Source organism: Dromiciops gliroides, chromosome X (genome assembly GCF_019393635.1).
Source record: "Dromiciops gliroides isolate mDroGli1 chromosome X, mDroGli1.pri, whole genome shotgun sequence".
Taxonomy (NCBI): domain Eukaryota; kingdom Metazoa; phylum Chordata; class Mammalia; order Microbiotheria; family Microbiotheriidae; genus Dromiciops; species Dromiciops gliroides.
The window spans coordinates 1352670-1378043 of record NC_057867.1 but is presented as its reverse complement, the minus strand read 5'-3'; the positions used below and the strand labels follow the sequence as shown (position 1 = coordinate 1378043).

Below are 25374 nucleotides of genomic sequence, written 5' to 3'. Positions count from 1 at the left end.
CCCAGCCGTCAGCTCCGGGGCTCCCGGCCTGCGGCTAGCGGCTCTCTGACCCTCTGCCTAGTGCGAGGGGCAAGACGGCGTCGGGAGCTCCAGCGCGGCAGTGAATGCAGCGGCTCCTGCCGAGCCCTGGAGCCGACTGAGAGCAACGCCGCAGCATCGACGCACTGCCCGCCCGCCCGCCTGCTCCCTCCTTCCCTCTCTCACGACGCTAGCCCCCCCCCCGCCGCCCCACGCGTGTGGTTCCGCCCAGCGCAGCCCAGTAGAGGCTCCCCCTTCTTCGCAGCGCGTGGCTCGCGCCATCACGGCCCTAGGCGGCTCGGAGCGGCCCATTTAGGCTGGAAGAGGGGGGGAAAGGGGGGGTGTTTCTCCCTCCTCCCCCCTTTCCCTGAGCCTAGGCGATGATTCCGACGGGCGGGGGCTGCGGGGGTGGCGCTGGCCCTGGTGCTGATGAGGTCGCCGCCAACGTTAGCTGGGCTGCATTGGGACCAGGGAAGAAGGGCGCGGCCCGGCCCAGCCCAGCCCAGTGCCGCAGACCCAAGCCTCAACCTTCACCCCCGCCATGTCCCTCCATGTCTCCCGTTGTCTGTCCATGGCTCTTTCTCTTTGTATCTCTGTGTCTATCGATCTTTCTTTGTCTCTGTTTCTGTCTTTCGGTCTCTGTCTCTTTCCTATTCCCCTCCCCCGTCTCTCTGTCTCTTGTCTCTTTCTGTCTCTTTCTTTCTCTCTCTGTCTCTCTCTGTCTCTGTCTCTCTTTCTCTCTGTCTCTCTGTCTCTGTCTCTCTGTGTCTCTCTGTCTCTGTCTGTCTGTCTCTCTGTCTGTCTGTCTCTGTCTGTCTGTCTGTCTGTCTGTCTCTCTCTCTCTCTCTCTCTCTCTCTCTCACACACACACACACACACACACACACACACCAGTTGAGATTTTATGTAATTCATTCATAAGCGTCTCTTAGGCATTTCATCTGTGTCAGATATGGTGCCAGGAGCAGGGAATCCAGACACAAAAATGAAACATTCCCTACCCTCAAAAAGCTGATGTTCTACTGGGGGAAAACATGTTCACAGATAAAGAAATCCCAAATATATTCTGAATAAATCAAAATTACCATATGGGGGAGGAGAGCACTCCTAACAGTGGGGTAGCAATCCAGATCGACCCCTGGTAGGAGATGGTCCTCCAACTGAACCTTGAAAGGAGCTAATTATGGAATCCAAGAGGCCCAGGTGAGGAGAGGGAGCATTCCTGGAGAGCCAAACAGCCTGTGTTTTAAAAGCCAAGAAGGGAGATGGGAAAGTCACCAGAATATGACAGTACAGGAGTTTGAATTGGAGCCATTAGAGCTTCTTGTACAAGGGAGTGGTGTGATCAGGTCTGTCCTTTGGCAGCTGGGAGGAAGATGGATCGAAGAGAAAAGACAGTGGAAGGAGGGAGACCAATTAGGCTTAATTCAGGTGAGAGGTGAAGGAGACTTGAACGAGGGCAATGGCTGTGTGATGTGGTAGAAACAGAACTAAGATCTTGGATTTGGAGGATGAGGGAGAGAGAAGAGTCAAGGATGACAATGAGGTTGTATAAGAACATGAGGGCCTTGACAAGAATCAGAAATTTTGTGGAGAATGAAATTACAGTATTTGGTAACTGATTGGATGTGGAGAGGGAGGGGTGAGCTCTAGAGAATTGCCAACCGATAAGAGAGAAGTTGGGAAGAGGGGAGGGTTCTCAGAGAAAGATGATGAGGTCAGTTTTCAATGTGTTTAATTTGAGATGCCCACTGGATATCCAGTTGGAAATGCCTAATCAGCAGATCTCAGTTCTAGGCTAGAGCTCAGGAGAGAGACTAGGGCTGAATATCTAGGCCTATAGAGAAATGATAGTTGAATTCATGAAAGCTGATGCAAGTGATTGTGTGAAGAAGCTATGAGGCCCCAGAAATGAACCATGACACACCTACAAAAATTGGGGCAGCTAGGTGGCGCAGTGGATAAAGCACCGGCCCTGGATTCAGGAGGACCTGAGTTCAAATCCAGCCTCAGACACTTGACACTTACTAGCTATGTGACCCTGGGCAAGTCACTTAACCCTCATTGCCCCACCAAAAAAAAATTAAAATATGATAGTTAAAAAAGAAGAAATTAAAACAATTATTAGGAGCAAAAAGGGAAACATGGATGATGATCCAGCAAAGTAAACTGAGGGGGGAGCAGCCAGACAAGTTAAAAAACCAAGGGAGAGTAGTGTCACACAAACTCGAGAATAGAGAGTATCCAGGAAAAATAGATAAAGACTGAGAAAAGGCTACCAAATCTGTCAAGAGATTATAAAGAGGGGGCAGCTAGGTGGCGCAGTGGCTAGAGTCCCGGCTCTGGATTCAGGAGGACCTGAGTTCAAATTCAGCCTCAGACACTTGACACTTACTAGCTGTGTGACCCTGGACAAGTCACTTAACCCCAATTGCCTCACCAAAAAAAAAAGAGAGAGAGAGAGAGAGATTATAAAGAAATAACTTTGGGGAGATCAGTTTCTTTTTTTTCCCTTTTTTATGATTATGTAAAACATTACCATATTAGGCATTTTGTATAAGAAAACTTAAATAAAAGAAAAAAATTAAAGAAAGTGAAAACAGCATGCTTCAGTCTATGTTCAATCAATATCAGTTGGCATTGCTGGATCAAAGGGCATGCACAGTTCTCTAGCATCTCTTACAAACCTCAGCAGTCCAAAGTTCCAGATTTCAGAAGAGCTGAGGTTTGTAAGTTAGGTTGCAAATGTTGAGAAGTAAGAGTGGAAATGAGGACAACAAAGAGAAATCATTTTTTCTTTAAGTTTGGTTCTGAAAAGGTAGAGAGATATGAAATGATATCTTGAGGGGATGTCAGGATCAAGTGAAAGTATTTTATAGGTAGAAGAGACCTAGGCATGTTTGTAGAGGCAGCATGGAAGGAACCAGCAGAAGCACAGTAAGGTGACAAATTATAAAGTAGGAAGAAGATGAGAGGTGATGGAATCAAGGACACAAGTGGAAGAGCTGGCCCTGGCCACCTCTTTATCAAAACTAGTGCAGAGGGGGAGAAAATAGTTGATGCCAAGCGGTTTTGAGGTGACACTAATAATAGTAAATAACAAAGCACTTTACAAACTTTGCCTCACTTGATCCTCGCAACAACCCAGTGAAGTCTTTTTTTTCTTTTTTTCTTTTTTTCTTTTTTTTAGTGAGGCAATTGGGGTTAAGTGACTTGCCCAGGGTCACACAGCTAGTAAGTGTTAAGTGTCTGAGGCCGGATTTGAACTCAGGTACTCCTGAATCCAGGGCCAGTGCTCTATCCACTGTGCCACCTAACTGCCCCAAAGTAATTTTTTATAATTATCTCCATTTTACAAATGAGGAAATGGAAAGTGAAAGAATGGCTTGCCCTGGTCACACAACAAAGAAATATCTGAGGCAGGGTTCAAATTCCTGACTCCAGACCCAGAGTGCTGTCTTCTATACCAACCATACAGGATGGAGGAAAAGTTCTGTTTTCTGTTTTTAAATGGTCATTGGTAGCTTGTGTTTTCCATCACTTTCATTTCTGAATGTTATACCACTTCCCTCTGGCTTGTAACAAAGAATAAGAAAAGACCCGGGGCGTGGGTTGGCTAGGTGGCGAAGTGGATAGAGCATGGACCCTGGATTCAGGAGGACCTGAGTTCAAATCCGGCCTCAGACACTTGACACTTACTAGCTGTGTGACCTTGGGCAAGTCACTTAACCCCAATTGCCCCGCAAAAAAAAAAAAAAAAGACCCGGTCTAAAAGCCAGCTCAGCGGGGCAGCTAGGTGGCGCAGTGGATAGAGCACGGACCCTGGATTCAGGAGGACCTGAGTTCAAATCCATCCTCAGACACTTGACACTTACTAGCTGTGTGACCTTGGGCAAGTCACTTAACCCCAATTGCCTCACAAAACACACACACACATACACACACACACACACACACACACACACACCAGTTCAGCAAAACAAACCCATTCAACAATGAAGTGTGCTGGTTTCCACAATGTTCCGCTGTCCTAGCCCCCAGTCTGTTTCTCTGAATACATGTTCATCATTTTTGGACCATTATATTTATATTTGTTCAGTCATTAATCAGTGGGCACCTATTTTGTTTCCAGTTCTTTGCTATTAATATTCTGGTGTCTAGGAGGCCTTCCTTTTTGGCCCTGACCTCCTTGGGCTCCGTGCCTAGCACTGTGACTGCTGGATTAAAGGGGAGGGTCAGCCTTTTTAAATTTCCCCTACTTTCGTTTCTTAGCATAATTCCAGAATGGTTCCTGCAACACTGACTAGTCTCATCTCTTGTCATCTTTGCCAATTTGCAGGACGTACAGTGAAATCTTATGGTTGGTTTGATTTACATTTGTCTTACCATTAGGGATTTGGAACATTCTTCGCTCCAAATTCAGTCTTTTGAGAACTTTTGGTTCACAGCTCTTGAGCACTCATTGAATGGCTCTGGTTGGTGAGCACTGATCCCCAGCCACTAGAGCAGTCGGTGGTGTGACCAGCACCATCTTCCTTGTCCAGAACATTCCTCCCTATCTGTGCTGTTTTCTTCTATCAGAACAGAAGTTCTTAGAAGGCAGGGATTATCTTCTGCATGGTATTTCTGTCCTCAGCATTTGACATAGCACAGGTCCTGGCACACAGAGTAGGGCGCTACAGTGGACAGAGCTTCCAGCCTGGAGTCAAGAAGACTCATTTTCCTGAGTTCAAATCCAGCCTCAGACACTTCCTAGCTGTGCGATCCTGGGCAAGTCGCTTCACCCTGTTTGCCTCAGTTTCCTCATCTGTCAAATGAGCTGGAGAAGGAAATGGCCAAGCACTCTAGTACGTCTGCCAAGAAAACCGCCAATGGGGTCATGAAGAGTCGGACATAACTGAAACGAATGGTTCGGAAAACCAACTGGATGAGAGGTGGCAAGATAGAAGTTCACATGAAAAGATGTTGGGGTTTTGGGCAGACAGAAAACTCGATATAAGGAAGCCCGTGGGGCAGCCCAAAAGGTTAGGATGATTTGCCTTTAGCAGTTTGGCTAAAGATCCTATTTTTTAAATTTTATTTTGCTCAGATCCTATTGCCGCCAATTGCAATCCCTCTAGGAGTCGGCAGATAGTCTCCTGGAGCTGCTGTGACTGAAAAATCCATCTCCTTGCAGGAATCTAGTGATGAGGTTCTGGGTCCTTGGATCACCTCACCAGTTCTCTACTGCTTCACCTTGGTTAGAAGTATCAGAGTTGGAATTCTGCAGGACTAATCTTCGCAAACCCAGGGTCTGACCAATCTCTTGTCGTTCTCAGTGGAGGACTGGAGCGAGACCTCTAGCTGCCTTAATAGAACCAGGGCCCGAACAAAGCAAGTTAGAGTAGCACCACATTCTTCCCATTGGCCCAGTTGTGGACACCCACCTTAGGAAAGACATTGGGGAAAGGAAGGGAAGGAAGGCAATAAGCGTTTATAAATGCCTCCTATGTGGCAGGCATTGTGCTAAGTTCTTCACAGATACTATCTCATTGGATCCTCACAACAATCTTGAAATTTGGCTGCTATTCCGATCACCATTTTACAGTTGAGGAAACTGAGGCAAACAGAGGTGAAATGGAAGTGTCTGAGGCTGGATTTGAACTCCAGCCTTCCTGCCCCCAAGCTCAGTGATGTCTCTAACCCAAACCCTAAACCAGTGCTCTATCTGCTATACCACCTAACTGCCCCTAGGCCATTAACTGGAGCATGCCCAGAGGCAGAACAGACTGCCTTGGTGGGTAGGGAGGCTGGAGGCTGGTTATTGCAATCCCGTAACCAACCCTTAGACTCTGCCGCCCAATTCCCATATACTCCAAGCTGTCTCCAAATAGAAAAGGGCTCCCGTAAAGCTGCTGAAATGCAGGCTAGGAAAAGGAGCAGGTAAGACCTAAGAAGGAAAGGATCATCCAAGGGGACCACTAGGTGGTGCTTCAGTGGATAGAGCTTGGCTAGACCTGAGTTCAAATCCATCCTGCCTCAGACACCTATTAGCAGTGTGACCCTGGGCAAGTCATTTAACCCCAGTTGCCTCAAACAAACAATCCATCCAAGGAAATGATAGGGAATAGGGTAGGAGGCAGAGCTGGCCCAGCCCACTGGCTCCTTGGCCTTGGCTCTTCTTGGGAGCCATCCCTTCCTCTTCTCCCCACTCCCTGGCCTCCACCTTTGGCTCTCCTGCTGCTCTACTCCAAACTCTTACTCTTCTGATCCCTCTGCCCAGGGATCCCCTTAAACTCTCTTGACAATCTCCTTTGCTCTCAAGGCTCTATCATCACCTTTCTTCCAAGATCCAGCTATGCATTTCCATTGGCCAGAATCACACAGCTAGTTAGTGTCTGAAGCTGGATTTGAACTCAGGTCCTCCTGAGTCCAGGGTGCCACCTAGCTGTCCCCCTCCTGGTCTCATCCTGGAGCAACTCAGAGATGCCAATCAGCTGGCAGAACCTAGCTCTGGCCAGTTTTGGAGTTGAGAACCACATTGTTCCCTGGCCTCACTGCCAGGCAGACACCCCACACATTGGAGCACCCCACATGGCCATAGGACCTAATCTCAGGACATGCCCCAGGAGACTCTTGCTCATAGAAATGGGCTGGACTGATGGTCCAGAATACTGGCCCCAAGAGACCTTAGAGATCCTCTTTTTGGGGGAAACACTCATTCTATATAGGTCCAGCCAGGGGAAGGGACTCAAGCTCACAGAATCTTAGAGAGAGAAAGGACCTTAGAGAGCAAATATAATTTGCAGATTTGTAAATGACTAGTTAAACGACTTGTCCAAAGTCACACAGATAATGAGTGGCAAAATTTGAACCCAGGTCCTATGACCTTAAAGCCAATGTTCTTTCCACTGAAATGATTATTTCTCTCTTATATTAATTACCAATTATTGAATTAGGACTAAGGTTTTCCCCCTTTCTATTTCCTCATTCAGAAATAAACCCTTGTAGGTTATTCAGCCAGCATCTGAAGGACATTGCTGATGAGATTGAATTTTCCTCAATCTTGTTCAGATCCCACCCAACTAGGAAAGTTTAGATCTCCTCAAAAGGTAAAGAGATTGTAGTCTAGGTGAATTCCAGCCCATTGTGTTCTACTTGCCCCCTCACACCCCCACCCCCTTCAGTAGATCCTATCTCTAGATTGCCCGGGGCTAGGAAATGGTCGGGGGAGTAAGACTGACTTAATCAAAGTCACATCCCCTAGCACCTCTTTAGAACAGACCCATCTTCATTATAATATTCATTCTTCTCATTGTTAACCAATCTGAGTTGATTGCCATCTGTTAGGAACACCCACTTTTCTTTTTTCTTTTTTTTAGCAATAGACATTTATTTTATTTTTTCCAGTTACATGTAAGGGTAGTTTTCAACATTCATTTTCTTTCTTTTTTTTTTTTTTTGCAGGGCAATGGGGGTTAAGTGACTTGCCCAGGGTCACACAGCTAGTAAGTGTCAAGTGTCTGAGGCTGGATTTGAACTCAGGTACTCCTGAATCCAGGGCTGGTGCTTTATCCATTGTGCCACCTAGCTGCCCCTCAACATTCATTTTCATAAGATTGAGAGTTCTAAATTTTTCTCCCTCCCTCCCTTCCCTCCCCCCTCCACAAGATCGCAACCAGGTTATATATGTACAATCCACAAGTGTTCTTTTTATCAGTTCTTTCTATGGGGGTGAATGGTAAGCTTCCTCATTAGTTCCTTGGGATTGTCTTGGATCATTGCATTGCTGAGAGTAGTTAAGTTATTCACAATTGCTCATTGAACAATACTGCTGTCACTATGCACAATGTCCTCCCAGCTCTTCTCACTTCACTATACATCGATGTTCATTAGTCTTTCCAGGTTTGGGGGGGATCATCCTGTTTGTCATTTCCTGTAGCACAAGACCATTCCACTACAATCATATAGCACAGCTTTTTCCATCATTCCGCAATTGATGGACATTCCCTTGATTCTCAATTCTTAGCCTCCACCAAGAGTTGCTATAAATATGTTTTGTACAATTTTCCCCCCTTTCTCTTTTTCATGATTACTATTGTTAACTGTTTCCCTTCCATCCTATTCCCTGTCCTCCCAGCTCTGCTCACTTCAGTATGCATCAGTTCATGAGTCTTTCCAGGTTTTCCTGTGTGTCATTTCCTATAGCACAAGACCATTCCACCACAATCATATACCACAGCTTCTTCCCTCATTCCTCAGTTGATGGACATTCCCCTGATTCTCAATTATTTTTTTTTTGGTGGGGCAATTGGGGTTAAGTGACTTGTCCAGGGTCACACAGCTAGTAAGTGTTAAGTGTCTGAGGCTGAATTTGAACTCAGGTCCTCCCGAATCCAGGGCCAGTGCTCTATCCACTGCACCACCTAGCTGCCCCCGATTCTCAATTCTTAGCCACCACAAAAAGTTGCTATAAATATGTTTTGTATAATTTTTCCCCTTTTCTCTTTTTCATGATTACTACTGTTAACTGTTTCCCTTCCATCCTATTCCCTTCCCCATGATATTTATTCAATTATCCATCTTCTTTCATCCTATCACTCTTCAAAAGGGATTTGCTTCTGTCTGTCCCCTCCCCCACTCTGTCCTTCCTTCTTTTGCCCCTCTTTATCCCCTTCCCCTTCTATTTTCCTGCAGGGTTAGAGAGATTACTCCACCCAATTGAGTTATTCCCTCCTTCAGCCAATTCTAATGAGATTGAGCTCTTTGAGCCAATTTTGATGAGTGTTAGGCTCATTTACTGCCCAGATTAAATAGATTACTTCACCCAGTTGGGTGTGTGAGGAACACCCACTTTTCCAAGAGCCTATGTGTCAATAGGTTGCCGTGATCCATCTGTGGTTCAATGACCATCCTTTTATTAATTATCCACTAACCATAATTAATGAAATTATTAATTCCCCAGAAAGTATGTCTTTTGAACTTTTTATATGTCACACCACTACACTACATCATGTAGCTCAATTCCATCATTTTGCAGAGGAAGAAACTGAAGCCAGGAGAGCTAAAATAGTTGGAATAATCTTAGCTATCACCTGGTCCTCCCTCCCCACCCCCAATCATTCTACAGAGGACAAAAATGAGGTCCAGAGAAAGAGGAAAGGACCAAGGGTCAGGGGAGACTAGGCTCAGCTGGTTCAAATCCCCTCATTTCACAGAAGACAAAACTGGGGCCTAGAGATGGAAATAAGGGTCCAAGTCTAAGTTCAAATCCCTTTACTCCATCTAGAACCTTCCTTCTAGAACTTCCATCTAGAATCTTCTTGTTCTCTGATTCCCCCACAGTAGACACGCAATAAGGGTTGACTTTTTAAAAAATCATTTTTATTGATCTTTTTTAACCTCGCCAGAATTTCTCCCAGTATCCCGCAACTCCCAGAGAACTATCCCATATAACATAATATGTTTTAAAGAAAAAGAGGAAGAAGAGAAAAATAAGCAAAACCAATCAATATATCTAAAACATCTGACAATTATACAATGTTTCATATCCATGGAAAGAAGAGTGAGTGTTAGGGAAGGTGTACATTGTTTTCTGGGCTCTCATCATTTCTTACAACACATTAAGATTCCATGACATCATATACCAGTTTGTTTAGCCATGCCCCAGTAGATGGACATCTATCTACTTTGCTTTCCATTTTTTGCTGTCACATAAAATGCTGCTATAGATTTTTTTGAATATGTGAGAACTTTCTACTTATCTTTGGCCTCCTTGGGGTATAATCTTTGGGTCCAAAAGGGTGTGTATTTTTTAGTCACTCGATTTACATAATTCTAAATTACTTTCCAAAATGGTCATACTGAGTCACAGCCCCACCAAAAATGCACCAGTATGCCTATGTTTCTCCAACATTGACTATTCTCATGTTTTGGCATCTTTGCCAATTTGTTGGGTGTCACATAAGACCACAGAGGTGCTTCCATGAGCATTTCTCCCTTTATTAGTGATTTCGAACATTCTTTCCTATGGTTGTTAATAGTTTGTAATTCCTGCTTTGAGTTTGTCAGTGTGTATTTTTTGACCACTGATTAAGACAGGACAAGGGAACTAAGGATTCGAGAGGAAATTAGAATGTGTCCCTGCACTTCCTGGGATTGGGAAGAGATTAAATGCATATATAAACACTAGGAACACAAACCTCTGTCCTCCTGTGGCTAGCCACACAGGATCCAACTGTTCAGAGCTAAAAAGGCCCTCAGAGATCTAATCCAAGCCAATGGTTTTGTTAATGAGGAAACCAAAAAATCCTAGAGGGAAAGGGGCTTGCCTAAGCTGCAAAAGCCACCATTTCATCTGGGGTTTTCCAACTCCCAATCCAAAATTCTTCCCAACTTCACCCTGCTGTCTCTACTCCCAGTGTGCTTCCCCAGGGCTGGTGACAGGCCTCAGAGGAATCTTCCTAATGAGACAACAACCTGTAACCAAAAGACCTCTCCTGAGTCCTGACTCCAGCCTTTACTAGCTATGTGACTGTGGGCATGGCATTCCTGCCTCAGTTTCCTCACCTATAAAATGAGGAGAATGATAATGACCCCAGCATGGTGCACTGAACAGAGCCCTGGAAGTCAGGAGGTCTGGGACCCAATCCCAAATTGGGGTTGGACTCTTCTAAATGGCCCCTTCCAGTTCAAAATATGATGCCTTGATCCCTTATCAACACGCACATGTGCTGATGGCCAACCTTGGCCAGGGTACTGGAAAACACCGGAACAACACAGGGTCGAAGAAACCACCAGGTGCAACTGTTTTCATTTGACAGTGGGGAAAATTGAGGCCAATCAGTGGCAGAGTCTCATGTCTCCAAATTCAATGCCCATCTCTGGGTCCTGGCACTGGCAGAGTGGGTATTTGGGAGGGATGAAATGTGTGTGATGGGAAGGGGAAAGAGAAGTGGGAAGGAGGAAGGGCTGAGGGAGAGAGGAATAAGAAGGGGGAAGTGTAAACAGGGGAACAAACTGGTTATATCTCAACTGGGACTTCCCCATACCAAGGTCATACTTTCACCCCTCCCTCCACTTTCCACAGCAGTTACTCAAGACTTCTCTCTCATCAAGCCTGGCACTCTCTTACTAAGGATCTCTAAGCCCCCTACGTTCTTGAGAAAAGAGAGGCCATTCAAAATCCCTCTTCTCCCCCATGCTACATGGCACAAGGCCTTGACATCACCCCCCACATACACACACACCTTCAGGTTCTAGTAAAGAAATGTCCCTTCTCCTTGCCATGGCCCATCCTACTTGGGTCTTGGCTCCTATACCTTTCCATCACTTCAAGAAGCTTGCCCTAATTGTCTCTCTGTTCTCCTTAATTTTCAACCTAACTCTAGCTACTGACACTTTCCCTGCTGCCCTTAAAAAACCTCACCAGACCTTACCATGCCAACAAACTATCCTTCTCTACCTAGTCTCCTTTAAGAGACAAACATCAAGAGCTTGGCTGAAAGTGCTGTCTCTCAAGTCATCTCTTAATCCAATGGCCTTTTCTCAATCCCCATCCTTTTTGGTTTTTTTTGTTTTGTTTTGTAGGGCAATGAGGGTTAAGTGACTTGCCCAGGGTCACACAGCTAGTAAGTGTCAAGTATCTGAGGCCAGATTTGAACTCAGGTCCTCCTAAATCCAAGGCCAGTGCTTTATCCACTGCGCCACCTAGCTGGCCCCCAAACCCCATCCTTTTTGACTTTTTGACTTCTTGACTTGCAGCAGCAGACGCTGCTGACAACCCTCTCCTGCTGCATTTGCTGGCTCAACTGTCTATGTCCCACCCCTAGCTTGATCTTGAAACCTCTTCTCTTCCTACATAGCATCTTTTTTCCCCTATATAGCATCTTTACAAAGATCTCTCTATCCAGCTCCAGGATCCATCCTAAGCTCCCCAAACCAGCATCACCAAGTGCCTGCTGGTCATTTTCAACCGTCTGTCCTATAAGCAGCTCCAAGGCAGCCTTGCCAAAAGCTAGCTCCAGCATGACACCACCATGTGTGACTGTCATGTGTCTCCTAATACATGCATGGGATGGTCCCCCCTGTAAGCAACTTGAGATCAGGGAGAGAGGATTCCATCTTTGTTTCCACATCCCCAGCACCCAGAACACAGTCAGGGTTCATAAATGCTGGCTCTCTCTCTCACACAGACACACACCTCTAAGCTCAGGACACACACACACACACACACACACACACACACACACACACACCTCTCTCTGAGCTCAGGCCAGACCCTACCCTGCCCCACTCCAGCCCCATTCCCCTCAGACCTTAAGTCAGACCTTGAGCTGGGAGACTTTTGTTTATTGGAAGTGGGGCTTAGCAAGCCTTTGTTCTATGGGGAAAGGAATTCCCCCCCCCCTTCCCATGATCCCTCCCCCAGCATGAGCGTGGCACACAGGACAGGGGCTCAGGCTCCCTCCGCCAGGGGATCTGTGCAGGGCGGAGGGTGCAAGCACTCCTTCTTCTCCTCCACCTTCACCTTTTGCCCCTGCAGCTCGGAGCATCGGGGCCTTGGGCTTCCCCAGAATGTCACATTCCTCTCACCTTGGCCTTCCACCATGGTCACTGTGGGCCTAGATGACAGGACATATGGACACATGCATGAGCTCCTTTGTTTCTATCAGTCCAAGCCCTAACTAACTGTCCTTCCTCAGTGGCTCAGCTATGCCAATGCCACCACAGGGCATGGGCCCATGCCAGCTGACCCATGCAGTGAGGCCTCACAGGGGGCAACATTTCCAGCTTCTTGGCCCTGTAGCCTCAAGAAGACCCCTCACCCTACCCTCTCCTTCTTGAGGCCTGAACTCCCCTAAGAAGTGCCCTTCCTCTTTCTTGAGGTGGGTCCCCCACTCACGGGTAAGCAGGCAACTTGGCAGTGCAGAGACGCTGTCTAGAGCGGGTGGGAGAGGGCCCACAAGGGGGCGTGCAGAGCCCCCAGGGCCCCCAGGCTGTCCAGTAGCCATCCACTGAGGAAAAGGAGAACAGGCTGGCTCAGAAGCTTGTCAGCGAGCTAGCCAGAGCCAGCCCACAAAGGAAGAGGCTACTTACAGGGGCACAGGTGAATGTTGTAACAATGACGGGTCTCCTGGAAGCGGCCCGTGCACCGCCGGCCATTGTGCAGCCGACCCTCACACACCCGAGAGCGCTGCTGCTGGCCTGGCACATGCTGACACGCGATGCTGGAGATTGGGAGCCGGGCACATGGCTCCCAGGCCCCCCAGGGACTCCAGTGACCATCGACTGGGCAAGGCTGGCCTGTGATGCACAGGCCATCACGGGTGGCATCTCCAGCACAGGGTGCACCTCCATGCTGAGGTGGGGGGTGGTTGCACAACCTCTGCTCGCGGATCCGACCCAGGCCACAGGTCACTGAGCAGGGGCTAGTAGGCCCCCAGGGGCCCCAGCCACCCTCCACTGTAGGGGCAGGAACAGAGAGGATAAGCCTGAACCCAGGGAGAAGGGGCAAGGGGTGGGGGAGAGACAGGAGGGAGAAAATAACAGAAAAGATGGGAGGGGGGTAGGAAGGAAGGGAAACTGGGCCCAGCCCAGATAAACCCTAATTCTCCCCACTACATACCAGGGCATGGTGGGACACCCTCACAGCCCCGCTGCTCATAGGCCTGGCCAGGACAGGGGTTCCCTGGGGGCTGGACTGAGGGGGCTGGAGAAGAGCATGTTCTGCTTCTGTGTTGGGTAGGGGCCTGGGCTCCCCCATGACACGAAGCTGAGCAGGGTCCCCAAGACCCCCAGGCTGCCCAGGCCCCATGTGCTGAAAGGAAAAAGGAGCATGTCATACACAGCCTGCCCTTGCTGGGCACGTCATGGGCTGGGCAAAGCAGGGCAGGGCACTCACTGGGACAAAGGGTTTCTGTATCACATGGCTCAGTGTCAGTTTCCCCACCAGAGCAGCTGCCCCCACACTTTGGGACTGGGCGGTCACAGGTCCTTCGGCGGCTCCGCAAACCCTGGGCACAGGTGACAGAGCACACAGTCCACGGACCCCAGGCAGACCAACCACCAGCCTCTGAGAGATGGACAGACAAGGGGACCTGGGGTCAGAAGCCAGGCTCTATCCTCCTATCCCTTCCCCTCAATGGCTTCCCTGGGCCTCACTCACCTGGGCAACAGTCCTGGTTCTCACATGCCTGGAGCTCCCAACGAAGGCTCCCAGGCTGCATCTCCCCGGGGCACAGGCCTCCCTGGCCCAGGCACCGTTGATGCCGCAGCTGGGAGCCCTCTGTGCAGGACACAGAACACGGGGACCAGGCCGACCACGGTGACCATCGAGGGGCCCTGGGGTATGAAGGTGAGGTCACTGGGCCAGAAGCCCCAGAAGCTGCCTGGCCTTCCCACAGCTCAGAGCTTTTCCGGGAACCTCTTGCAGGTGGAATTCATTGAGTGCCTGTGCAGTTTTTCTCATCAGAGTTTCTAGCTCCGCCTTCTTGCTTGTTGTCTTGGTAGACCTCGGTTCTCCCTCCACCTCTCTGCCCCAGTGTGTTGCCCTGCTCCTCTTCCCTCCCTTTCCTTTTGCCTCCCTCCCCCCGGCCCTCTCTTTGCAATGGCCGTGTGCCCCACCAAGAAGCTGGTGGAAACCTGGCCCGGACACCCCCTCACCCGCAGGCCTGGCAGATTTGGCTCCCTGGGATCTGGAAGCCGTGGGCAGCATTGAGGCAGCAGGCATCCTTGCTGACACCCTCGCCCAGGAGCCCTTGGCATTGGCTGGAAGCCTCCTCAAAGTTGGAGAAGCAGCGCCCAGTCTCCCTGCCTACGCCAGAGAACACAGCGCACACGTCACCTATACTGGGAGAGCTGGGGAGACTAGACTGCAAGGGGGACAACTGGGGAGAAGGCAGGAGCTTCTGGAAGGGAATGTGGGCAGAGAGGAAGAAGAGGAAGACTGGGCCTCTGCAAGGGACAGGGTCCAGGTTACCTGCCCCATGGGGTGAAAGGAAGATGAGGAGTAGCAGCAGCAGCAGCGGTTTGGGGAGCCTAGGACAGTTGGGGCTGAAGGCCATGGTGACCAGTTGGAAGGGAAGGAGGGAACTCCCAGGTTTTAAAGCCCTGCCTCCATCCGCTTTGCCCCCATCTCTGGGTCAACCCCCTGACTCAGCAGGGAAAGAGGAAGCCAGGCCTCAAGGAGGAAGGAACTGGAGGAAGAAGGCTAGAATCGGTCCTGTACCCAGTGGGGCCCTGAGCCCCTAGCCACCTACCTTGCCTTTGCCCAGGCCTGCTGTCCCACTCTGTGCTCTCTCCCCCTCCCTCAGGTTCCCTTTCACAAGGTCAATCTGTTTGAAAAGTTCCCAAGAGCCTTAGACACAAGGGCAGTGTTCTGCCTGAAGAGTCCTTGGGCGATGGGAGGAGGGAGAGGCTGGCAAAGCAGGGCTACCGGGGTGGCTTTTCCCGGCTCCACGATCTTCCCCTGCAGCATCTCTCCCCACAAAAGCCGGGGCCAAGGACTCAGTGCAGGACTAGGAACAATGGTGCTCACAACCAATTCACTTCAAGAAACACTGGCTAAGTGCCTGCTAGGGGTGAGGCCCTGTGCTGGGTGCTGAGGGCATTACAAAAACCAAACCAGGAGTCCACTGAATCGATTCAAGTTCAGCTGAGAGGCCTGGAGAGATCCAAGGTTTCCCAGAGGAACTGAACTGAGCCTTGTAGCAAGTGGAAGCTTCAGAAAGCCAGAGCTGAGAAGGGGGACAGAGGAGGCCCACCTGGTCAAGGGTGTGGGGATGGAAGGTGGGACATCACAAAAAAGACAAAGGTGAGGTGAGGAGGCGAGGTAGGACACGAAAGAATATTGGATGGAGGCTGAGGCAGGCCTAGGCCTTTGGGTACTTCTTTTGGTCAGTATGGAGGACAGATTGGAAAGGAGACCAATGTAGAGGCTATTACCGGTGTCCAAGAAAAGGGCTGAGTAGAGAGAAGTTAATGACTTCAAGAGGAAGGGGAAGGTCTCTTTGGGACCTGTTGGCACTGATGCCAATAGGCCATTTAAGTGAGGTCCAGCAGAACTGGAGTTCAAGAAAGAGAATGAGGGTCAGAGTTGGAAAGATTTATAAATCACCTGTAAAGAGAAGATGGGAGGGGCAGCTAGGTGGTGCAGTGGATAGAGTGCTGGCCCTGGATTCAGGAGGACCTGAGTTCAGGTCCAGCCTCAGAGACTTGACACTTAACTAGCTGTATGACCTTGGGCAAGTCACTTGGCCCCAATTGTCTCACCAAAAAAAAAAAAAAAAAAAGAGATGGGAGAGAAAGGAGAGAAGACAAGCCAGTACAGAGCCTGCAACAAGGAGAGAGCAAAGGGAGAAAGGGGCCTAGAAAAGGCCACTGAGTTATTTCATGAAGCCACAATGCCAGAAGAAGTGGAAGTAGCGTGAGTGACTATGGACTTTTCCTAGGACTTTAGCTAGGAAAGAGAAGAGTTATGGCATTGTGGCTGGAGGGGATGGGAGGATCAAATGAAGGTTGTTTTTGTTTTAACTCTGGGGGAGACTGACCCACTTTGTGGCTCCCATCACAAGGAGTTAAAATCAGAGACAGGGACCCACTGGAGGGAGAGCGCAAAGTACCAAGCTGGACAAGACAGGGAGGCCTGGAGAAGGGATTGAGGCTGGCAATTGAGGGACTGGCCTTAGGAAGGAGAGACCGCCTCTTCCTCCAGAAGTGGGGGAGATAAAAATGAGATGAATTTTCTCCATAAAGGAAGAGACTTTGTCCTCTGCCAAAGAGTAGGAGGAGGAGGAAGGGGGGGCTGGAGGAAATGCAGTCAGTGCAGGCTCCCCCTCATTGAAACAAGAAAACAGGAATTGGTGGGAGATCTAGAGTCCAAATCATTGTCTAACTTCCTCCAGTGCTCAGCAGCTTGGGAGGAGTGCTACGGCCAGATGGTGAGCGGGACACAAGGCTGAGGCCCCAGCCACATGAACATCCCATGGACAAAGGGTCAAGGGAAGACAATGCATCCTTGGGACCTACTGTGAAGGGAAGGACAAAGTGAGGCCTAAAAGCAAAAGGAGTGAGGAGGAAGCTCGAGTTAGGCCTGAAATCCAGATTATCATCAGAGAATTTCTGAGGTCAGCATTATGAAGGTCAAAGGGTTAAGGGGCTGGGCTACAGTGCTAAGGAAGAAGGCTCAGTCTGAAGTTGGAGTCAGGGACAATACTGAACCTGGCCTCAGGCCTCTCTCTATCCAGGGTCAGGGGTCAGGGTTCACTGTGGGGTCAGAACCAGAGGCAAGGTTTGGTCTGGGGTGAAGGCTCAATCTGAGGTGGGGCATCTCCATGCCAGGGCCAGGCCTCCTTCTTCAGCCAGGGTTAGAGCTGAATCCACAACAGGCTCAGTTCTTACTCCCAAACCAAACCTCAGGGCCAGGCATCATTCTGGGGTCTGGACTCAGTCTAGGACAAAGGTCAGGGAATATCCGAAGCAGGGGTCTGGCCTCAAGTCTGCTGCCAGGACTGAGCCTGGGGCCCAGATCAGACTTATCTGGTGTTGGGAGACCCACACTTAGGATCAAAAATTCAACCTCGGTATGACCATCAACAAGGTCAATAGGAGTCAAGTAGAATCAGCAGCAGCATTTAGAATAGCAGAATGGGGGTGGGGGGGAGTGTGACAGGCCCTGTGGGAGGACTGGGGACATTCTGGGCACCACCTTTTAGGGTAGTCATTGAGAAGTTGGAGAAAATGCAAAGGAGGGTGAAGAGCAACAGGCTGTGAGGAGCAAGGGAAGGAAGTGCTGGAGTTTAGCCTGCAGGACAGTAGACTGGGGGAGGCCGCAAAGGCACAGACAGGCCAACAATGAGAGCTAGCCCCAGGTAGAACAGGCTGGTCCTTCCCTCACTAGGAGTCTTCAAGCAGACACTCGAACACTTGGCAGATACGTCGGACTAGATGCCTTGAACTCGTGGTGTCAGGGCTCAGCCCAGGATCAGCTCTCCATCTGAGTTGAGGGGATTGGACCAGAGCTCAGTCTGAGGCCTTGCTCAGATCTCCTTTCGAGGCAGAGCGAGGGCTGGTGCCCAGTATTGGGTCAGAGCACTGTTGAGAGCATGGAGTAGGACTCAAATTTGAGATCAGGACTTTTGGTGATGGTGGCAGGGAGAGGGGCCTACTCTGAGGCCACAGTGAGGCCTCATTCAGGGACTATGGTTAAGGGACTGTCTGATACCAGGGTCTGGCCTCAGTCTGGGTTGGGGTCAGAGGTCTAATACATTCAGGTCTCAGGATGAGGCTAAGTTCAAAGCTCAGTCAGGGGCTAGAGTAAAAGACATAGCTGGTATCCCCTTTCTTATTGGAAGAACCAGGATTAAGTGGAATATATGCACATGACCACACACTATGTGCTACAAATGACAGAGTACTAGGCCGAGTCAGGAAGATCTAAATTCAGATCTAGCCTCGGACACTTATTAACTGTGGGACCTTGGGCAAGTCACTTAACCTCTCTCACCCCAGTTTCCTTATCTGTAAACTGGAGATAATAGCACCTAGCTCCCAGGGTTGTTGTGAGGATCAAATGTGATAATTGTAATGGCCTTGGCCCATAGTAAGTGCTATGTATTAAATGTTAGCTATATATTATGTGTGTATGCATATGGTCACACCCAGAACTGCCCCCCCACCAACTTCACCCCCACCCCCAACCCCCACCCCCTTGGTAGAAGAGGGGGGAAGCAGGATTTAAAGCAGTATTCAGGGGACTGCACATCCCACCAGATCCCAGGTCCTTGGTATAAAAAAGAAACCCTCAGTGAGAAGGGAAGAGGCCTCAGCCACGAGCATCCAGGTGCTGGATGCCTTGTTCACAAAGCTACTGTGGGGGGAGGTGGGAGGGCACAGCCCAGAGCTGAAGACTGGGCCTGTGTGCACTGGGTGCCCTGGCCAGGAAAACGACTGACTTTCTCTCCCAGTCACCATTTCCTGGTTCCAAAAGGGAGAGGACTTCCTAGTCTTTCTACTGTCCAAGCATTGGACCTTCCTTCTCTCCAGTATTTCCTGAAGGCCAATACTGGGACATCGAAGGGGTAGGGCTTCTGCTGCCTACTGTGGGCAGGCCAACAAATGGGCAGAACGAGAAGAGACAGGCTTCTAGAGTGGGTTGTCCCCCCCCCCCCCATAGTTTGCCATGCTTTGCTTTGGGGTTTTGTCTATGTGTGAGCACTTGTAAAAGAAAAAAAAGGAAAAAGCAGAGTCAGCTCCTAGCTGCTCGACCCCTGGGGGGGGGGGTAGGGGGTGGACAAAGGGATGCTGGGCCTGGATCTTCCTCCTTTCCATTCCTCGGGGCACCTGAAAAGAAAGAAATGCCCCTCCCCCACCTCCTACCTGGAGGCACTAAAATGAAACCCAGTCAAGCCCTAGGAGCAGGTGGGATTAAGCCACCACCGCAGCCTGCAGGCACCTCTGCCTGCCTCAGTTTCCTCTTCTGTAAAATGGAGATTAAAAACAACACCTACCTCTCAGGGTTGTTGGGAGGATCAAATGAGATCATATTTGTAAAGGGCTTACTTAGCACAGTGCCTGGAGCATTGCAGATGCTTCATCAATGTTTATCCCCTTCTCTTCTCTCCCCCCAACCCCCCCCTTCATCCCTCCTCGGCCCATCCAGAGAGCCACAATCCTCATTTGAAATAAAGCAGTCTTTGAAGTCCCTGGGAAAGAAAGAGTCATGGCTTCTGGGGACCTGGGGAGAGGACCACAGGGGTGGAGAGGCCGTCCATGCTGAGTGTGGGGACAGACACATGTGCCTGGGAGCCGCTGCTGCTGCTGCTGGCCGGAAACTGGGAGGAGAGACAGAGAGACAGAGAGAGAGAGACAGAGAGAGAGAGAGACAGAGAGAGGAGAGAGTGAGAGAAAGAGTGAGTGCGAGAGAATGAGAGAGGCCAGTGAGAGAATGAGAATGAGTAAGACTGAGAGAGCCTGGAGATGAGGAGAGACACACAGACAGAGAGCCCCCCACAGAAGCCGGGAGGGACACACACACATGGACCTGGGTGGGCAGAAGTCAGGAAGACAAGGATTGACACGCCCCTCCAGGGGCCGCACCTGGAAGGAGAGGCGGGCAGGGCTGCGGGGCGCGATGGGGCTCAGGGTGCTCCAGAAGTGGATGCTGGGGGGCAGCGCACTGGGCGTCAGAAGCACCGGGGTCTGCGGTGGACGGGAGGAGGCCAAGGGACGCTGGAGCGAGCCCGCGGAAACCCCGCCCCGGCCCCGCCCCCGCCGCCCCACCGCCCCGCGCCCGCCGCCCCCCTCCCCGCGGCTTCCCGGGCTTACCAGGGCGTGGGAGGAGAGCAGGGAGGGCGTGAGGGCCGGGCCCAGGCCAGAAACGGCGGCCGGCTCGGGGCTCGGCCCCAGTGGCAACTCCAGATCGCGAGGTTTGCGACCCTTAGAGGGGGCTGGGGGGGGGGCCTCGGCTGCGGGGGCCGGCGCGGGGGCGGGGCCCGGCGACTCGGCGACCTCCACGCCAGTGTCCATGGCAACAGCAGGCCCCTCCTCCAGAGGCGGCTCCCCCTTCGTCTCGGAAGGAAGGAGCCCAGATGAGGCTGCGGCCGAAGCCTCGGCCTCCCCGGCCTCCCCGGCCTCCCCCAGGCCTTCGGCAGGAGCCATTAAGATGACCTGGCGGCGGGGAAGAAGGAGGGGCGGGGCTTAAGACTGGCCCAGGGTCATCATTAGCGGCCCCCCCCCCGGCGGCTCCGGCGTCAGAGCCCGCCCCCCCCCCCACCCCCGATCCAGACGTCGACACACAAGCACACACAAGCTAACCTGCAGCGGTACTCGGGCCTCCGGGGCCTCATGGGTGGCTGGGCTAAGTGGCTCCGGGGCTGGCCGGGCTGGCCGGGCTGGGCTTAGCTGCTGCAGGGACTGGATGGTGAAGGTGGAGTAGAGCCCAGAACGCATATACTCATTGCGGCTGCTGCGCACAGAGGTATGGGCAGAGGACCCAGTGCTCCCTAGAGAGGCCTTCAGCGGCCGGAGGGGCTCTGGAGGAATCTCAGCCCGGACCTGGCCCTCCTCCCCATCGTGGCCCGGCCCCTCCGGGAAGGACACGAATTTGTAGACGAACTTCTGCCCACTCACCTTACGGATGATATTCTGGGGAAAGTGGGAATTTGGGGAGCAGGGGTGTTCAGGGGTAGGCCCAGCTTCTCCTCCCATGCCCCCACAAAACCCCTCTCCCAGTGGGTGAGCCTCCCCAGGGTAAGCCGCCCCCCCCCCCGCCAGGCCGGGCAGAGTAAAGCACACCTTGTCATAGTAGTAGCGAAGTGCCCTGCTCAGCTTGTCGTAGTTCATGTTGGTCTTGTTCTTTCGAAGCCCCCAGAGCCGTGCCACTTCCTCAGCGTCTATCAGCTTGAATTCCCCGTCGCTAGATGTCCAGGCTATTAGGTGACCATTACTCTGCTCCTTCAACAGCTGCAGCAGGAACTGCCACAGGGTCACAGATGGGTCCATCACTCCAGACACAGTGTCATGGGCCAGACAGCTGGTTATCATGAAGGTGGGAAGAGAGAGAGGGCTTTGGATAGCTCCACAACGAGACCAAGTGTAGGGGGAACCGTGGGTCACCAGCCATCCCATGACTCCAAAGGGAGAAAGAGGGGCATGAAGACAGGGTATGGAAATGGGGGTGAAATTATGTCATGGAGCATGGAAATGAGGTCTGTCCTGGTAGGGAGGACACATACAGAACGGGCATAGAATCAGGGCTTGACCTATTATTGCAGGTGCCACAGACAGAGCCACTAATTTGGAGAGAAAGATGAAGGCAGTCATGGATTTAGCTTATTACTGTGGTTGGACAGCTTGGCCCACAAAATCACAGCCAGGGCCATAACAGCAGAAATGAGACTTGGAGGACAGTGATTGAATATTGAGGTTACAGCAGCACAAGACCACAGAACCTGGTCCATCACTGCGAGAGGGGGCGGGGCAGATGGCACCATTACTGCAGAAAGGGCAACATGAAGGACAGGATGTCTGGGGCGGCCTATCAGCATACGGGGGCTACAGGGGCAGGCGCCATGCAGAGGGACTACAGAATAGAGACAGAGGGGGATGATCCAGAACTCCTAGGGAAGACAAACCACAGCTAAGGCCATTGCTGCCGACAAGTCGCACGGAAGGCCGCAAATAGATACGTTCTCAGACTATTAGAAGCCTGAGGCCCCCAGCCCGGCCCTGTTTCCCTCCCCACACAAATCGCCCCCCAAAATACAGAGAAGGCTCATCCTTCCCCTGCAGGAGATGCCCTCCCGATTCCCAGGCTGTCCCTGCCTCACCTGTGAGCAACCCGATGGCAGCTCCGGGGAGCGGGGGCTCCATGGGGGAGTCCCAGCCCGGTAGCAGCCACCCTCCCGCCCCTAGCTCCTCCTTCTTCTGCTGACACCGATCCCCGGCCCCTTTCCACTCTGTAGCCTCTTATCCAGTCCCGGCCTGGCTTTACACCACCTCCCTTCTTCCCTCTACCACCTAAGCCTGCCCCGGCCCAGAGCAGCCCGGAGCCGGCCCAGAGCACCACCCGGGTAGGAGAGCCGGGGCCTGGTTGACGTCACCAGTCACGTGGTAAGGGAAGGCTGATGGGGCGGGGACCCGGAGCAACTAAGCAGCCGCTAAAGGGCGGGACCAACAGCAAAGGCAAATCTAGGACCACTAATGAGAGGCGTCGTACGCCTGCGCAGACATAGGCCCAGCGGTAGTCAGAACCCGGACAGCAACAAGGAAAGTGTCTCCGCCCACAGGAAGGGGAGGGGGGGGGGGGAGAAGACTGAGGGGGAAGGGAGGGGCTAGCTCGAACGCAACCAAAGAGGAACGGCAAGAGAACGGAGACCGTGGCTCTGCAACTGCAGAGAAGATAATGGTAGGGAGGAAGGATGCCCCATCTCCATGGCAACAAAGATTCTCTCTCCCCACCCCCCCCCAGCCTCATTCCCAGCTTTTATTGAAGGGTTTTCTGAGTTCAAGTAACAAGAGTTGGAGCGTCAGTGGCAGTCTTATCATGGAAAGGAAATTCTCAGCATTCTTCTCAGTGTCCCGGATGCTCTGGCAGCTCTTGTAGGCCCTGCAACTCCCCAAGGCCCTGGTAGGGAAGAGAGTACTTTGATGAGCAGAAGCTGTTAGGTCATAAAGCAAGCTTTTGCCTGGACAGATACTCTGCCCTCCTTCCCTCCTTACCTCCAGCACCAGTCGGATATGGGCCTTGATCCGGGCAGAATCTCGGGTGAGGCTGTCACTGAGCCTGGAAAAGGTGGTCAGAGCTTGTCTGAGACGCTTTCCCTTCCCTTCCCCCCGCGATCCCTTTCCCCCCAAACCCTGGGAAACCTACGAGGTGAGCAGGCGGCTCTTACGGTCGATGAACCTCAAGGCCTCAATCAATGTCAGTTCCAGGAAGAAGCCATAGCCAAGTGCCACAAATATCCGGGAAGAGTCTGGCCTGGAAGATGGAAGCATTTCTCAAGGGGCTTTCTAAGGACCTTGTGAGCCCTCTGGGGTTTCTCTATACTTGGGATGAGGAGGCAGGTCCTTATAGAGCAAGGGGTTTTTAAGCCAGAGTCTGTGTACTATCTGCAATGGCACGGAGCCGATATCCTTGGTAACCGCTTATGTTCGATTTCATGCACTTAACAAGTCTGTGGGAGGCAGGGGCCCGCCGGCTCCCCTCCCCACGGCTCGAGGGCCCCACGAAGGCAAAAGGTTAAGAAGCCTTGGTCTGGGCTGAGTCACTCACACTTCCGCATTCACGTAGAAGTTACACCCCAGATCCACCTGTGTGCGCAGCTTCTGCTCCCCCGATTCCTGTGGAGGGAGGGTGCTTAGAGAGCCCTTCGGCCCAAGGGCAGGAGTCCCCGGAGCTCCCCTCCCCGCCTCGCTCACCTGGAGCCGCTCCAAGACGTTCTTCAGCTGCAAGTAACCTGCCAGTTGGCCGTACACCTCCTCCCGCTGCGCCAACACCTGCCTGGGCCGGGAACGGAGCGGGTGTCTAGGACCCCGCCCGTGGTGGCGGCCCCGGCCCCGGCCCCGACCCCGGCCCCGGCTTCGGCCCGCCACGCCCCCCGCAGGCTCCACGCCCCCCCAGCACTTACCTCAGGTCTCGCTGCAGGACGTCGCTGACGAAAGCTTCGTACTGCAGCACCTTTGCCTGAACTCCCCGCGGGCCCGCCGCCATGCTGGCCACCCCTCCAGCCCTGGCCGATCGTCCGTCAGCTCAGTTCATCCAGCAGCGCCAGCAAGGGCCCGCTTCTGATTTCCGGGGGTGGGCCTCAAGGGGAACGCCGCACTTCCGGGTTGCTGTTTACGTCACTTCCTGCCGCGCGTGCCCCCGCCTTCTCGGGCACGAGCTTGGTTGCGTGGCCCTTGGGCTCTTTGAGAGGCGGGCAGTGCCAGGCTGGGCGCATGCGTAGAAGGCCTGACGCAGCCCCTGTTCCGGCTGGCTAGGTGACTGCTCCTCTGAGCTCCTCTACCCCAAGGGCAGTCGATAGGTCACCAAGCATTCATTAAGCGCCTACTGTGTGCCGGGCGCTGGCTTCCCTCACTGCCTTCAGGTTTCAGCTCAAATCCGGCGTCCTGCAGACGCCTTTCCCCGTTCCTGCCGCCGCTTGTGCCATCCCCCTGAGACCGCTTCCCTCTGACTCTAGTTTGTACTGACGTAGTCGTTTGCCGTAGGACTGTGACCTCCTTGAGACCGGGAAGACTGTTTCCCCACTACCTAGCACAGTGCTTGGCACCCAGGGGCGCTGGCCTCTTCGTAATGGTGGAGGGCCTCTAAGCACCCCGAAGGCCTTGGGTCCCCTGGATTCCCGAAGCGGCCTTTACAAGGACGATTGATCTCAGGCCGGCCTGCCTGCCTTCCTGCCTTCCTTCCTTCCTTCCTTCCTTCCTCCTCTCCCCATTCCCCTCCACACAGACACACACACACCTTGATGTGGGCCCAGCTATCTGAAGGCGGGGTGGGGATGGGGGGTAAGGCTTGACTCCTCAGTGTTATCTGCCTTTTCTCCTCCCTTAGGCTCATAAACCATTAAGCGACATCTCTTGCATTAAAAAATATTGATGTCTTTTGAGGGGGTTTTCATACCAAAATTTCTCCTAGTATCTCTCCTTCCAGAGAGCCATCCCATATAGCAAATAATGTTTTGTAAAGGGGGGGTGGGGAGGAAAAATCAGCGAATCTGATCAATATAGAAAAAACTCTGAAAAATCTATACACTGCACCATAGACCTGTGGACATTTCACTGTTGCAAGAATTTTCAGGGTCCTCCCTCCCTAGAACTGCACGAATATGTCAGCACAGGATAGAGACAGATAGACTGCACTAAGAGTGTTGACACGTT

The 25374-nt window shown here is 51.8% G+C and overlaps 2 protein-coding genes across 6 annotated transcripts; both read right to left on the bottom strand.

Annotated features, from left to right (window-relative positions):
- Nucleotides 1-9395: 9395 nt before the first annotated feature.
- LOC122733480 (complement factor properdin) lies at nt 9396-22703 on the bottom strand. 5 transcript variants are annotated; one of them, XM_043973920.1, is made up of 10 exons: nt 22326-22703; nt 21292-21529; nt 20812-21141; nt 20323-20664; nt 20095-20196; nt 14662-14812; nt 14165-14340; nt 13901-14071; nt 13625-13816; nt 13280-13461 (listed from the first exon to the last, which is right to left on the bottom strand). In XM_043973920.1, exons 2-10 carry the CDS (start codon nt 21496-21498, stop codon nt 13414-13416), a joined length of 1719 nt encoding a protein of 572 aa, XP_043829855.1. In that variant the 5' UTR covers nt 21499-21529; nt 22326-22703; the 3' UTR covers nt 13280-13413. The 5 variants fall into 5 exon arrangements, with proteins under 5 accessions (XP_043829856.1, XP_043829857.1, XP_043829855.1 ...); XM_043973919.1 differs by lacking the exon at nt 22326-22703 and having other exon boundaries at nt 21292-22317; XM_043973921.1 differs by lacking the exons at nt 20095-20196; nt 20323-20664; nt 20812-21141; nt 21292-21529; nt 22326-22703 and adding exons at nt 9396-10968; nt 12527-12620; nt 12902-13013 and having other exon boundaries at nt 13096-13461; nt 14662-18537.
- A 208-nt stretch (nt 22704-22911) lies between these two features.
- Nucleotides 22912-24322, bottom strand: UXT (ubiquitously expressed prefoldin like chaperone). The gene is made up of 6 exons (XM_043973924.1): nt 24126-24322; nt 23917-23998; nt 23771-23838; nt 23369-23476; nt 23218-23281; nt 22912-23122 (listed from the first exon to the last, which is right to left on the bottom strand). The coding sequence occupies exons 1-6, from the start codon at nt 24206-24208 to the stop codon at nt 23069-23071; spliced, it is 459 nt and encodes a 152-aa protein (XP_043829859.1). The 5' UTR covers nt 24209-24322; the 3' UTR covers nt 22912-23068.
- Nucleotides 24323-25374: the final 1052 nt, after the last annotated feature.

Excerpts from the sequence above, each read along its gene's own strand:
- UXT (XM_043973924.1), bottom strand. The coding sequence starts at position 24,208 with ATGGCGGCGGGCCCGCGGGGAGTTCAGGCAAAGGTGCTGCAGTACGAA. Across the intron at positions 23,477-23,770 it reads TTCTACGTGAATGCGGAAGT|GCCAGACTCTTCCCGGATAT; the intron begins GTGAGTGACTCA and ends TCCATCTTCCAG. Across the intron at positions 23,123-23,217 it reads ATATCCGACTGGTGCTGGAG|GGCCTTGGGGAGTTGCAGGG; the intron begins GTAAGGAGGGAA and ends CTTCCCTACCAG.
- LOC122733480 (XM_043973919.1), bottom strand. The coding sequence starts at position 21,624 with ATGGGATGGCTGGTGACCCACGGTTCCCCCTACACTTGGTCTCGTTGT. Across the intron at positions 14,813-20,094 it reads CTGCCCGCCTCTCCTTCCAG|GCAGGGAGACTGGGCGCTGC; the intron begins GTGCGGCCCCTG and ends TCTCTGGCGTAG. Across the intron at positions 13,817-13,900 it reads TACAGAAACCCTTTGTCCCA|CACATGGGGCCTGGGCAGCC; the intron begins GTGAGTGCCCTG and ends TTTTCCTTTCAG.